Here is a 14,598-nt window from a genome sequence, read left to right as displayed (position 1 = left end):
TATCCTCGCTCCATAGGATGCTGCGTCACCCGCTGAGTTGCTCCAGCATTTTGTCTACCTTCGATGTTTCCAGCATCTGTCAGTTCCTTCTTAAACACCAACTCTGTTGCTCCCGCCCCCCCCCCCCTCTCCTCAACCTCACAAAGTCCCTCCCCATCCCACAATCCTCACCCCAATCAGTACCAATTATTGCTCCCCTTGCGCCCAATATGTTACGCCTCCTATCACATCGACACCCTCTCTCCTAGCTCCCCTTCCCCCCTTTCTTCCCCTTCCAATGCCTCATTCTCCCGCCCCCCCACCCCCCCCCCCCCCCTACTCGTATTTCCTCCACCTCACCTCCTCTCCCCCAGTTCCTCCCTTCTGCCCATTGTCCACCCCCCCTCCCCTCCCTTCCCATTCACCCCCCCCCGCCCCCTCTCCCCCCCTCCCATCCTGCCTCTTTTACCCCCCTCTCCTCCTCCCTCAGTCCCCCCCTCTCACCCCTCCCTCCACTCCTTCCCATGGTCCACCCCTCTCCCTCCTCCCCTCTCCCCCCCCCCCCCTCCTCTCCTCCCCGCCCCCACTCTCCCCGCTCCCCCACCCCCCCCTCGACTGCCCTCACTCCCCCCATCAACTGCTCCCCTTCACTGCCTTGGCTGCACTCCCCACCCCCTCCTCCTCATCACTGCCCCTCCCCCCACGATCCCTAATCCCTGCTGCCTCTGCTTTACCCCTCCTCCCCCTCTTTTTCCCCCCCCACTGCTCACCTGTCCCCCTCCCCTCACCCGCAGCGCCAGCCGCTCGGCCACCCCGGGCGGGAATCCCAGCCTGTCCTCCCTCAGCACCATCAGGCGGTAGAAGTCCGTTTTCCTGTACAGGAAGCCGAAGAGAACTTCCAGAAAGTTCTCGATCTTGCCGACGTGCTGCAGGATGCCGAGCATCGCCTGGTCGTACATCTCCGTCATGCCCGGCGCCCCGTCCATCGCTGCCCCGCACCCGGACCCCCGGCCCCACACACACTTCCGGCCGTGCCTCCCCAACCCGCTCCCCCTGGCGCCGCATCAACGTTCCTACCTCACAGATACTGGAGGCTCCTCGAGGATCCTTGATGGGAACAAGACAGTTTATTGTCATGTGTCCCTGATAGGACAATGGAATTCTTGCTTTGCTTCAGCACAACAGAACACAGTAGGCACTGAATACTGAACAGATCAGCCTGTCCATATTTAGATGTCCCTCTCTAGAATTTAGAAGATTGAGTGGGGATCTTATAGAAACTTACAAAATTCTTAAGGGGTTGGACAGGCTAGATGCAGGAAGATTGTTCCCGATGTTGGGGGAGTCCAGGACAAGGGATCACAGCTTAAGGATAAGGGGGAAATCCTTTAAAACCGAGATGAGAAGAACTTTTTTCACACAGAGAGTGGTGAATCTCTGGAACTCTCTGCCACAGAAGGTAGTTGAGGCCAGTTCATTGGCTATATTTAAGAGGGAGTTAGATGTGGTCCTTGTGGCTAAGGGGATCAGGGGGTATGGAGAGAAGGCAGGTACGGGATACTGAGTTGGATGATCAGCCATGATCATATTGAATGGCGGTGCAGGCTCGAAGGGCCGAATGGCCTACTCCTGCACCTAATTTCTATGTTTCTATGTTTCTATATCCCATTGCATAAATATACACACACACACAATGAATAATTATACTGATAAAGTGCAAACAGAGTGAAGAAAGGGAGTAACCCATCATCAGGAGTAACCTTCAGCGGGTCAGGCACAACCTGGCGAGTGATAGGTGGATACAGGTGAGGGTGGATTGACTAGCAGATGTGTGGAGAGCGTGACAACGTTGCAGGTGAAAAGGAGACAAAAGGGTGTCAGATAAAGTGAGGATAAAGGAAAATAAAGAGATAAAGGAAAATGAATTATAAAGCTGGAGAAAGGGATATATGGATGGAAAGGGAAATTGGGGTGTAAGGAAGAATGGGAGACTTGTAGTGAGTGGTGGGACATGAGAGAGAGGGGGGGGGGGGGGGAGAGAAGGAAAGAGAATGAATCGGGTGCTGGGAAAAAGGTGCGGTCACCAAGTTAGGGGGTTGGAATGAGAGGGTGGGGTGGAGGGGGAGGGGGTTAAAACACCTGTTTTCTGCTGTCTGCTGGATCCCTGGTTGGCAACCACTTTAACTCCCCTTCCCACTCCTGATGTTTCCGTCCCAGCTTCCTCCATTGTGAGACTGAAGCCATACACAAACTGGCGAAACAGCATCTCATATTCCGCTTGGATAGCTAACAACCAAACGGTATGAACATTGATTTCTCCAATCTCAAGTGAACCACTCCCTCCCCGCCTACTAATCATTCTCCATTAGGGTTGCCAACCTTCTCAGTCCCAAATAAGGGACAAAATGTTAAAATAAGGGACAAATTCACAACGGCAATTCGTTGACCGACTCGGCCGTGGCTGGGTGAATGATGAGTTGGGTCGGGTGCTGGACTGCACACAAAGACCAGCCGGCGGGCCAGCTGAAGCATTTTGGCCCGGGCCGTGTGACGTCGCGCTCAAAGTCCGGCGCCCCATCCAACTCATGAACCAATGATCGGCCATGAGAAGGAGGGGTGGTGGTGTCGGCGGTAAGCGAAGGTCTGAAGGTCGGACCAGGCTGCCCACCGACGGGGCCACAGGCGAGGTGCTGCTGCTGCACTCCATGGGCTGCACTACGTCGGGACAGGTGAGGCGGGGTCAGTCGTGGCGCTCCGCCCGACAGTCCCCTCGACCTGAGTAGTAGCTGTCAAATATGGTACAAGGGCAGTCCCATATGGGACAAACCAATTTAGCCCAATATACGGGATGTCCCGGCTAATACGGGACAGTTGGCAACCCTAATCTCCGCCCCCAGCCCACACACATTTTTCCCCACAGCCCCGATCAATCTGTTCCTTTCCCCTCCTCATGTCATAAGAGCAGAATTCGGTCCATTGAGTTTACTCCACCATTTCAAGCATGACTGATCTATCTTTCCCTCTGAACCCCATTCTCCTGCCATCTCCCTGTAATGTTTGACATCCTTATTAACCACGAATCTTGTCAATCTCCACTTTATGGGGAGAAAGCTGGAGAATGGGGCTGAGAGGGAAATGTAGATCGACCATGATTAAATGGCAGAGTAGACTTGATGGGCCCAATGGCCTAATTCAGCTCCTACACTTTGTGAACATGAAAAATACCCAATGACTTCTTGGCCGTCTGTGGCCTTCTCCTTCTGCTCATCTCTCACTTTATTTAGCTCTCAGGACTAACGGAATCAAGGGATATGGGGAGAAAGCAGGAATGGGGTACTGATTTTAGATTGAATGGCGGTGCTGGATAGAAGGGCTGAATGGCCTACTCCTGGACCTGTTTTCTATGTTTTCCCCTCCTCCAACATATCGTGTTGAGATTGTGCAGTGTGATCCTATTGTCCTCTCTGCTCATGGCCAACAGCTGCCCTCGAGTGGCCAACAACGGCACTGCAATTTCGTTCACAAAACAATTGTCAAGAGTGCGGCTAAATTGGAGGAAAGGCACCTCATGTTTCACGTGGCCTGCTTACAACCCAGCGGTATGAATATCGATTTCTCTAACTTCAAGTAACCTTTGAATCCCCTCGTTCCCCATCCCTCCCCCACCCTCGTCAGTGTACTAGTTTCACTGTCGTCCTGGCGAGTTTCATTGTCTGCAACTCATTTTCACCGACCCACACAACAATGGCCTGTTTTCTTGATCATCGTAACTTGTTTGCATATTTTACATTCATTTGTTCACCGTCTATAACTTGTTTCCCTCTCCCCTGACTCTCAGTCTGAAGAAGGGTCTCGACCCGAAACGTCACGTATTCCTTCTGTCCAGCGATGCCGTCTGTCCCGCTGAGTTTACTTTAGTTTAGAGATACAGCGCGGAAACAAGCCCTCCGTTCCACCGAGTCCGCACTGACCAGCGATCCCCGCACATTAACACAATTCTACACACACGAGGGACAATTTACACCTATACCAAGCCTGCACGTCTTGCAGTGTGGGAGGAAAATGAAGATCTCGGAGAAAACCCACGCAGGTCACGGGGAGAACGTACAAACTCCATACAGACAGCACCCCTAGTCAGGATCGAACCTGGGTCTCCGGACTCTACTGTTGCTCCACTGCCCATGAGTTTCTCCAGCATTTTGTGTCTATCTGAGGAACTGAGCAGGTCAAGCAGCATCTATGGAGGCAAAGTATCCACCGTCCTTTTGCTCCACACATGTTCAGCAGTTTGTTTTTTACTCCAGATTCCAGCATCTGCAGTTTTGTATCACCACAAAGAAACATCTTCTTCTTCTTGCGTACAGCGTGCACAGCCTAAAGTTGTAGGACAACTTGTTCTATTTGATCTTATTTGATTGTGCACACCGGGTTGATTGTATTCGTCGAAACAGGGCGGACCACGTGAAGGTTGCAATCTCCCACCCCCACAAAGAGCCATGATTCTACTTAATGTGTCGGAAAGAACTGCAGATGCTGGTTTAAATCGAAGGTAGACACAAAATGTTGGAGTAACTCAGCGGGACAGGCAGCATCTCTGAAGAGAAGGAATGGGTGATGTTTCGGGTCAAGACTCTTCTTCAGACAGGTTCCACTTAATCATATTAAAAACCACTAACTAAACATTTAATGAGCTCTCTGAACAGCCAACTAAATATTTCAAACTATCTGGATGGTTTTAAAGGAAAACCTTTTTGGGCAACACGGTGCCGCAGAGGTAGAGTTGCTGCCTCACAGCGCCGGAGACCCGTGTTCGATCCTGACTACGGGTGCTGTCTGTATGGAGTTTGTACGTTCTCCCTGTGACCTGCGTGGTCTTTCTCCGAGATATTCGGTTTCTTCCCACACTCCAAAAACGTACAGGTTTGTAGGTTAATTGGCTTGGTATGAATGTAAATTTGTCCCTCGTGTGTATAGGACAGTGTTAATGTGCGGGGATCGCTGGTCGGTGCAAACCCAGTGGGCCGAAGGGCCTGTTTCCATGCTGTATCTCTAAAATAAACTAAACTACACCAAAACTATAGGTAGACACAAAATGCTGGAGTAACTCAGTGGGACAGGCAGCATCTCTGGAGAAAGAATGGGTGACATTTCGGGTCGAGACCCTTCTTCAGACCTCTTTACCCGAAACGTCACTCATTTTGTGTCTACCATCGATTAAAAGCAGCATCTGCAGTTCTTTCTTAAACCAAAACTATTGCAGGTTGTGATCAAGGATGATTTCTCTCCAGTCTATGAGTGGTGATTTCTGTCAACTACTAGTTTCACGGCCATGACTCGTCTCCTTTCATAATCTCGATATCCCCAACCGCTTTGGAGTAAATTAATGACCTCTGAAGTGTGGTCAAGCTGGGGAGAAGGCAGGAACGGGGTACTGATTGGGGATGATCACATTGAATGGCGATGCTGGCTCGAAGGGCCGAATGGCCTACTCCTGCACCTATTGTCTATTGCAATGTGGGAAATGCAGCATGTAAAGTATCACAAAATCAATTGAGATAGATGAGTAGATTTTTTTTTTAAATTTTATTTTCCCCTTTATGTTAGAAAAGTTTACAAGGCCACTATCTTGGGAAGATTTTTCCTTACCATGGCACCCTGGGGTATTTTATGTGTGGATGAGGAAGACATGATCACAAATTTACAGTAGCTCTGTCAGTGCATTAATCTCACAATGCAAAGGTAGACACAATATGCTGGGGAAACTCAGCGGGTGAGGCAGCATCTATGGAGAGAAGGAATGGGTGACGTTTCGGGTCTGCCTCACCCGCTGAGCTACCCCAGCATTTTGTGCCTACCTTCGATTTTATCCAGCATCTGGAGTTCTTTCTCAATGCAAACTTGGATTGTGTGTTCTTTGAGTTGGAGTCGACTCCAGAGATTTGATAGTGAGGGGGATCCCATTCAACAACTGACACACATTCAGACAGAGATGGGTGAATGTCCAGCTTTTACCCAGTTTAAAGTGATGATAACAGTGCAATAAATATCTTTGTCCAAGGCCTTTCATTCAGGTGCTCTGCGTGTTTCTACAGTGTGAACTCAGCTGATCAAGCATTCCTCTCCTGTGGTGGAATGTACTCCAATCCGAAATGTGCAAAGATTTCTTCTTCTGTGGTAGCTGGCAAATATATATTCTGAAATAAAGAAGAAATGTATTCTGAAATATGGAAGAAAAATTCTGTTTAAACAATTAGCATTATTTACAAAAGTCAGAAAAATAGCAAAAAAATATATGAAAGTTCTATATAGAGTGGATGTGGCGAGGATGTTTCCAGTAGTGAGAGAGTCTAGGATCAGAGAGCATAGCCTCAAAATAAAGGACATAGCTTTAAGGGCCTGTCCCACTTCGCGATTCTGCCAACGGCATTTAAATGTCGCCAAAAGATTTTGAACATTTCAAAATCGAGCGGCGACAAAAATAATGTTGCGACACTTGAAAAAACACCGCACGCCATACATCATCACGCCACATCACACCGCTTAATTTTCAGTGACCTGATACGTCAGGCAATGATGCCGGCAGTCGCCGAAAAAAATCGCCAAGTGGGACAGGCCCTTTAGAATGAAGAAGAGGAGGAATTTCTTTAGCCGGAGGGCGGCAAATCTGTGGAATTCATTGCCACAGACGGTTGTGGAGGCCAAGCCATTGGGTATGTTTAAAGCAAAGGTTAATAAGTTCTTGTTTAAGGGCATCAAAGTTTATGGGGAGAGAATGGCAGGAGAATGGGGTTGAGTGGGGGAAAATAGATCAGACATGATCAAATGACACAGCAGACTCAATGGGCCGAATGGCCTAATTCTGCTCCTATTTCTTATGAACTGACTTCACCTTTAAGAAAGTTTACTCTTAAAATGTGATGTCACCTCCTGGAATGCCAAAGCCTTTCCACCGTCTGCAAGATTGTAATGTGATGCACACACTCCACTTGCCAAGATGAGTGCAGCTCCGATGATATACAAGAAGCTCGTGAATATTCTAGGACAAAGGAACCCATTCACAAATCCCAAACATTCCCCCCCCCCCCCACAGTGCGCACTGTCACAAAAAAATGCCGCACAGCGGCACACCCTCAATGCCAGAGACACAGATTCAATCCAGACCGCAGGTGCTGTCTGCATGGAGTTTGCAAGTTCCATCTGTGATTGCGCAGGGTATTTCCGGCTTTGTACCATATGCCCAAGATGTGTGGGTTTGTTGGTTAATTGGCCGATGTCAAATGGTCCCCAATGTAAAGCGATGGATGAGAAAGTGGGATCATTTAGAACTGGTGGGAACGGGTGATCGGACCGATGGTTGTCATGGACTCGGTGGGCTGATGAGGCCGTTTCCACACCACCACTCTAAACTAAACTCAAATGCACCGCAGTTACTCACCCTGCAGCGCCTCATCTCAATACCACTCTCCTCAAGAAGGAGGAGAACACCTAACACAAGCCATCCACACTCTTGGCTCCAAGTTACACAGCAACCTCACTCAGTCACACACTGCTGTACCTTCATTGTTCGTAAGGCAAAGGAGCAGTATGACGCCATTCGGCCCTTCCAGTCTACTCTGACATTCAATCATGGGTGTTCTATCTTTCCCTCTCAATCGCTTTTTCCTGCCTGCCTTCTCCCCATAACTTTTGACATACTAATTAATCAAGAACCTGTCCCGTCTCAGCTTTGAAAATACCCAATTAATTGGCCTCCTGTGCAATGAATTCCAGATTCACTACCCACTGACTAAAGAAATGTCTCCTCATCTCTTTTCTCAAGGTACATTATTTTATTCTCAGGCTGTGACCGCTGGTCCTCGACTCTCCCACTAGTGACATGCAAGTGGGTGGTATTGTAGATAGTGAAGATGGTTGTCAAAGATTGCAGCAGGATCTTGATCGGTTAGGCAGATGGGTTGAGGAATGCTTGATGGAATGTGAGGTATTGCATCTTGGGAACACTAACATGGGCCAGACCTACACAGTGGATGGTACTGTAGGTCTCTGGGGAGCGTTGTAGAGCAGAGGGATCTCGGAGTACAGGTACATAGTTTGTTGAAAGTGGCACCACAGGTACATCAGGTGGTCAAAAAGGGCTTTGGCATATTGGCCTTCATCAGTCAGAGTATTGAGTATGGAATGTTTAAGAAGGAACTGCAGATGCTGGAAAATCGAAGGTACACAAAAATGCTGGAGAAACTCAGCGGGTGCAGCAGCATCTATGGAGCGAAAGAAATAGGCAATGTTTCGGCCCGAAACGTTGCCTATTTCCTTCGCTCCATAGATGCTGCTGCACCCGCTGAGTTTCTCCAGCATTTTTGTGTACCTATTGAGTATAGAAGTTGGGAGGTCATGTTGCAGTTGTATGTGACATCGGCGAGGAAATATTTAGAGTATTGTGTTCATTTCTGGGCACCATGTTAAAGGAAAGATATTGTCAGGCTGTAAAGGGTGCAGAGAAGAAAGACACAAAATGCTGGATAACTCAGCGGGTCAGGCAGCATCTCTGGAGAGAAGGGATGGGTGATGTTTCGGGTTGAGGCCGTTCATGTTGAGAGGAAGAGAACTTCTTCAAAGTCGACATACCGTGAGGAGATTTCGCACTGGAGCGGACAAAATGTGTTGGAAAGAACTGCAGATGCTGGATTAAATCGAAGGTAGACCAGGGTGCAGAGAAGATCTACGAGGATGTTGCCAGGGCCCGAGGGCCTGATCTATAGGGAGAGGTTGAGCAGACTAGTACTCTATTCCTTGGAGTGCAGGATGGTGAGGGGTGATCTTATAGAGATGTTCAAAATCATGAGAGAATTAGATCGGGTAGATGTACAGGGTCTGTTGCCCAGAGTAGAGGAATCGAGGATGAGAGGACATAGGTTTAAGGTGAGCGTGAAAAGATTTAATAGGAATCTGAGGAGTAACTTTATCACACAAAGAGTGGTGTGTGTAGAGATCGAGCTGCCGGAGGAGGTAGTTGAGGCAGGTACTATTGCAACATTTAACATTTAGACAGGTACATGGATAGGACAGGTTTAGATGGATATAGGCCAAACACAGGCAGGTGGGACTAGTGTAGATTGGACATGTTGGGTGGTGTGGGCATGTTGGGCCGAAGAGCCTGTTTCCACGCTGTATGACTCTAGTGGAAACAACCTTCCCACATCCACTCTATCCAGGCCTTTCACTATTTGGTAAGTTCCAATGAGGTCCTCTCATCCTTCTAAACTCCAGCGATTACAGGCACAATCTTAGCTAAATCTTGGAACTCCCTACACTAACAGTGAGGAAGCCCCTTTACCAGAACTGCTCACCAACAACTATCAAGGGCTACTGAGGCTGGGAAAGTAACATAGGCCTCGCCAGCTATGTCCAGATCCCAAAAAGTGAGTTAAAACACTGTGCTGACATGTTACCTGACTACAGAACTCAAGTCCTTTTTTACTTGCCTCATTTTGTGGTTTAATTAATGATGAAAAATGCTCCTTGTTTAAACTCAACTAATTCACGTACTAGTACGCAGTAGGTCAGCACCCAAAACCAACTCACCTCAGTCCCGTTCCCACTCTTAGGTTTAGATTTATTATTGTCACATGTACTGAGGTACAGTGAATAGGTTTGTTGTGCTTGCCCAGATAACTCTACACATAAAGACAAATGAAGCCAAACTCAAGTTCAATACGTGGAGTGGGGGTGGGAGATTGCAACCTTCACGTGGCCCGCCCTGTTTTGACGAATGCAATCAACCCGGCGTGCACAATCAAATAAGATCAAATAGAACAAGTTGTCCTACAACTTTAGGCCGTGCACGCCATATACAAGAAGAAGAATAGGTGGAGTGTAGGGAAAGTTACCTTTCTCAGCGTTATAATGCATCAGCTCCAGAGACAAAGTCCAATGTCCGCAATGGGCTAGAGGAGAATCGGACAGTACCCTAGCCTATGGATGGACCATTTAGAAGCCTGATAACAGAGGGGGAAGAAGCTGGTGTGGTATGCGCTTTCAAGCTTCTGCCCAATGGGAGTAGGGAGATAGAATGACTGGGATGGGAAAGGACTGGAGATAGATGGAGTTAGTAGTTATTCCCCTAAAACCCTGCAATTAATCTCTCCCAAGCTCATCAACACCCATTTGATTTGTTTACTTTTTACCTACACGAGCAGAAATTTGATGTGGCCAATTCACCTACTAGCAATAGAAACATGGAAGCAGGGTCGTGACCTGAAACGTCACCTGCCCGGGTTCTCCAGGGATGCTGCCTCACTCGGCGAGTTACTGCAGCGTTTTGTGTCTACCCTACTAACAGTCTTTGAGATGTGGTAGGAAATCGGAACAGCCAGGGGTGAGCCACGCCGTCATGGGGAGAAGATGCAGACTCAACATGCTGTGAGCACAGGAGGTCAGGATTGAAGCGTTCTTGTTGTGGGGCTGTGAGGGAGTGTGACTAACTGCAGCACTACATGTGCCACCCAACAGCAACATGGAAAATGCAGAGGGGCACATTAGCTGCCCTCTGGGTGGTGCGATTCACTTCATGTGGTGACACCACATGGCAGCACAAGCTTAACGTTACTTAGGATCACACAGCAGCAAGCAGGCCAGACACTCCATCTTGTCCAAACTGCTACACAGACACAGTCAGTCAGCATCTCACAGTCAGACAGTCAGCGTCTCAAACACAGACAGTCAGCATCTCACAGTCAGACAGTCACCATCTCAGTCAGCTGGGTGGATTTCCCTCCTTTAACCCTGTTTGGCAGGCCGAGAGAGAAGCTTAGATTACTTCCTACCTGCTCATTGTCAAACAAAGAATGGCTGCTGAGACTCATGTTCTTTACGTGCTTGGCATATCTGCGCAGGTCTCGTTCGAAGAGCTGCAAGACAGCAGGAAACAAGTCATTTTAAATTACATTCAAAGCGGAGTTATTCCCTAACAAGTTGAATAAATCTCTGCACCTGTTTCACTACATTTCCAGAATCTAAACTTTGTTCTCTTTTTATTCCAACCATTTAGTAGTCTAAAGAAGGGGTTTGACCCGAAACATCACCCATTCCTTCTCTGCTGCCTGTCCCCTCTGAGTTACTCCAGCATTCTGTGTTTATCTTCAGTGTAAACCAGTGTCTGCAGTTCCTTCCTACACATTTAATAGTCTTGGACAGATTGCGTTTTGGGTTGGGAAATGTCTTCTGTGTCGAGAAACCAAAATGTGGTCTGTCCACTCCCTCCATGGGTGCTGCCTGACCCACCGAGTTCCTCCAGCACTTTGTTTATTGCTCAGGTTTCCAGCATCTGCAGGCTACAGGGTCCCCAGTTGCCAGCCATCCATCAACCCCTGCTCATGTAGTGCCCTAGCTTTAATAAAATAGTTAATCTTCAGCTAAAAACAGAAGCCCTTTTAGAAGAGATGTGCAATTACATTCAAATTTCAAACATCACAATCGCCCAATTATAGGAAGGATGTCAACAAAATAGAGAGAGTACAGAGGAGATTTACTAGAATGTTGCCTGGGTTTCAACAACTAAGTTACAGAGATAGGTTGAATAAGTTAGGTCTTTATTCTCTGGAGCGCAGAAGGTTAAGGGGGGACCTGATAGAGGTCTCTAAAATGATGAGAGGGATAGACAGAGTTGATGTGGACAAGCTTTTCCCTTTGAGAATAGGGAAGATTCAAACAAGAGGACATGGCTTCAGAATTAAGGGACAGAAGTTTAGGGGTAATATGAGGGGGAACTTCTTTACGCAGAGAGTGGTGGCGGTGTGGAATGAGCTTCCAGTGGAAGTGGTGGAGGCAGGTTCATTGGTATCATTTAAAAATAAATTGGATAGGCATATGGATGAGAAGGGAATGGAGGGTTATGGTATGAGTGCAGGCAGGTGGGACTAAGGGGAAAAAAAAAATTTGTTCGGCACGGACTTGTAGGGCCGAGATGGCCTGTTTCCGTGCTGTAATTGTTATATGGTTATATGGTTAAATGGTATCTCCTGGGTGCCTGCTGGCATGTATGAGGAGTGCTGATCCAGTCTGGAGTTTCCCGACATTCCAGCTCATATCAAGCAACTCATTTCAGAAGGATGTGCAGGAAAGAACTGGTTTACATCAAAGACAGACACAAAATGCTGGAGTAACTCAGCGGGACAGGCAGCATCTATGGAGAAGGAATGGGTGACGTTTCAGGTCAAGACCTCTGAAGAAGGGTCTCGACCCGAAATGTCACCCATTCCTTCTCTCCAGAGATGCTGCCTGTCCCACTGAGTTACTCCAGCATTTTGTGTCTATCTTCATTTCAGAAGGTTGGTCCCCGAACGGAAACATCCTCTCCATGTTCTCCAGAGGTGCCACCTGACCCTCTGATCAATCTATTTCAGAAATGAAGAATTTGGTTTACGTACTCTGAAAAAAATGTTTAACTCTGTTTATTTATACTTACCCGTGAACCTGTCCATCCTAACAACGCATAAGCGTATTGGCTGAAGGGGGCAACGACCAGGTCCACTCTCACGGCCTTCCAGGCTTTGTCTCCTGTCGCGACAATGGTAACCTGGTGAGAGGCCTCAGTCGCAGCAGTAAGATCACCTCCCCGAGTCTGGTTCCCAGCCAAGGGGTCGCAAAGGCTCAGCGTCTCAGCTCCCAAATTATTTACCAACTCCTTCTCCAGTTTGAAGATAGAGAAGCATTTCTCAAAGTGATCAAAAATCTCAGGCTCCTTGCTCTTCCCTTTAGAAGTGTTGCCCATGATGTCATCGTACAATATCAGACCCTGAAATAATCGCAAAATGTTAAGGTAAAAGCGTGTCAGATTCTCTCTTCTCTCGGGCAGTTGTCACCATGAGAAATATCTGACTTGTTGATAACTTTCATTAAGAATCTGGCTGTTTGGGTGAACGAGATTCAGCAACAATACTTCTTAAGCTGCGTTAATAATTCTACAAGACTTTCATTATTAACTTTGCTTTGCAACCCATTCATTCAAATCTTCTTCAACAAATCTTAACATGAAGATAGTTGGGGGGGAAAAGCATACACAAAACATTAAAATCAAGAGGTTTTTCAGGGTTTGACACCGTTACTAAAAGTGAGGCACAAATTGAGTGCAGAATCAGGGGGGACATAGTTGCAGAAAGTTGCTGAGGTGATGCGAGTTTTACTCTTAAATGCTTTGAGAGATCAGAGGAAGGTGCAGGTCACCAGTGATGCTCAGCAAGGTTGTAATTTTGACCGCCATGTTTTAAACAGTTTGGAGCTTGATTAGGATGTTAAGACTGGACAGGTAAGTGAAAATTATCAAGACTTATTTTCAAGTCCCACTTACGCGATTTTTTTGGCGACTGCCGGCACCCCGTCATAGGTCGTTACAGGTTGCCAGAAATTTTCAACATGTTGAAAATCCAGCGGCGACCAGAACAGGTTACGACTCTTTGGGCGACTACTCACAACCATACAGGCTTCACCCCGCGACATGTCGCCAGTAGTCGTGAGTCGTCTCCTCAGTCGCCCAAATAGTCGTAGCGTCTTTCCATGTTGAAAATTCTCGGCGACCTGCAACGTCCTATGACAGGTGCCGGTAGTCACCGAAAAGGTCGCGTAAGTGGGACAGGTCCATAAAGATAACAAGAGCACAGATAAGATACGTTGCTGCGCAGGAATAGATATGGCAGTCAGTAATGTTATGGAGGTGAGTATAAGTATTGAGAAATAGAAAGATGGTGTTTGGAGTGAAGGTTATGATTAAACTAGGTTTCACCTACACTAATTCAGCTCAAGAAAGGGGGCAGGGAGGTGAGGACAGAAATTAGGAATAAAGTTTGTGGGAAACAACAAAAGCATGGCTTTTGAAGCCATCCTAACATCAATCAGTTATGTTAAAGTCATAGTCACACTGCACAGAAATAGGCCCTTCGGCCCAACTTGTCCATGTTGACCAGGATGCCCCATCTACCGTAGTCCCACCTGCCCATATCCCTCTAAACTTTTCCCATCCATATACCTTCTCCAAATGTATATTGTATGTATATATTCCCACTCCTGATGTTTCTGTCCCAGCTTCCTCCATTGTGAGACTGAAGCCATATGCAAACTGGCGAAACAGCATCTCATATTCCGCTTGAATAGCTAACAACCAAACGGTATGAACATTGATTTCTCCAATTTCAAGTGAACCACTCCCTCCCCGCCTACTAATCATTCTCCATTAGGGTTGCCAACCTTCTCAGTCCCAAATAAGGGACAAAATGTTAAAATAAGGGACAATTCGTTGACCGACTCGGCCGTGGCTGGGTGAATGATGAGTTGGGTCGGGTGCTGGACTGCACACAAAGACCAGCCGGCGGGGCCAGCTGAAGCATTTTGGCCCGGGCCGTGTGACGTCGAGCGCAAAGTCCGGCGCCCCATCCAACTCATGAACCAATGATCAGCCATGAGAAGGAGGGGTGGTGGTGTCGGCGGTAAGCGAAGGTCTGAAGGTCGGACCGGGCTGCCCACCGACGGGGCCACAGGCGAGGTGCTGCTGCTGCACTCCATGGGCTGCACTACGTCGGGACAGGTGAGGCAGGGTCAGACGTGGCGCTCCGCCCGACAGTCCCCTCG

At 47.9% G+C, this 14,598-nt stretch overlaps 2 protein-coding genes across 2 annotated transcripts in view; both read right to left on the bottom strand.

The window, feature by feature from the left end:
- Nucleotides 1-14,598, bottom strand: part of polm (polymerase (DNA directed), mu) — a 65,783-nt gene that overhangs the window by 9,570 nt on the left and 41,615 nt on the right. The window lies entirely within an intron of this gene.
- On the bottom strand, nt 5,975-12,954 carry LOC129713197 (DNA nucleotidylexotransferase-like). Its single transcript, XM_055662054.1, has 3 exons — nt 12,443-12,954; nt 10,803-10,886; nt 5,975-6,173 (listed from the first exon to the last, which is right to left on the bottom strand). The coding sequence occupies exons 1-3, from the start codon at nt 12,746-12,748 to the stop codon at nt 6,087-6,089; spliced, it is 477 nt and encodes a 158-aa protein (XP_055518029.1). The 5' UTR covers nt 12,749-12,954; the 3' UTR covers nt 5,975-6,086.

This window comes from Leucoraja erinacea, chromosome 35 (assembly GCF_028641065.1).
Source record: "Leucoraja erinacea ecotype New England chromosome 35, Leri_hhj_1, whole genome shotgun sequence".
Classification (NCBI taxonomy): Eukaryota; Metazoa; Chordata; class Chondrichthyes; order Rajiformes; family Rajidae; genus Leucoraja; species Leucoraja erinaceus.
This window is presented reverse-complemented; position numbering and strand designations above follow the sequence as displayed.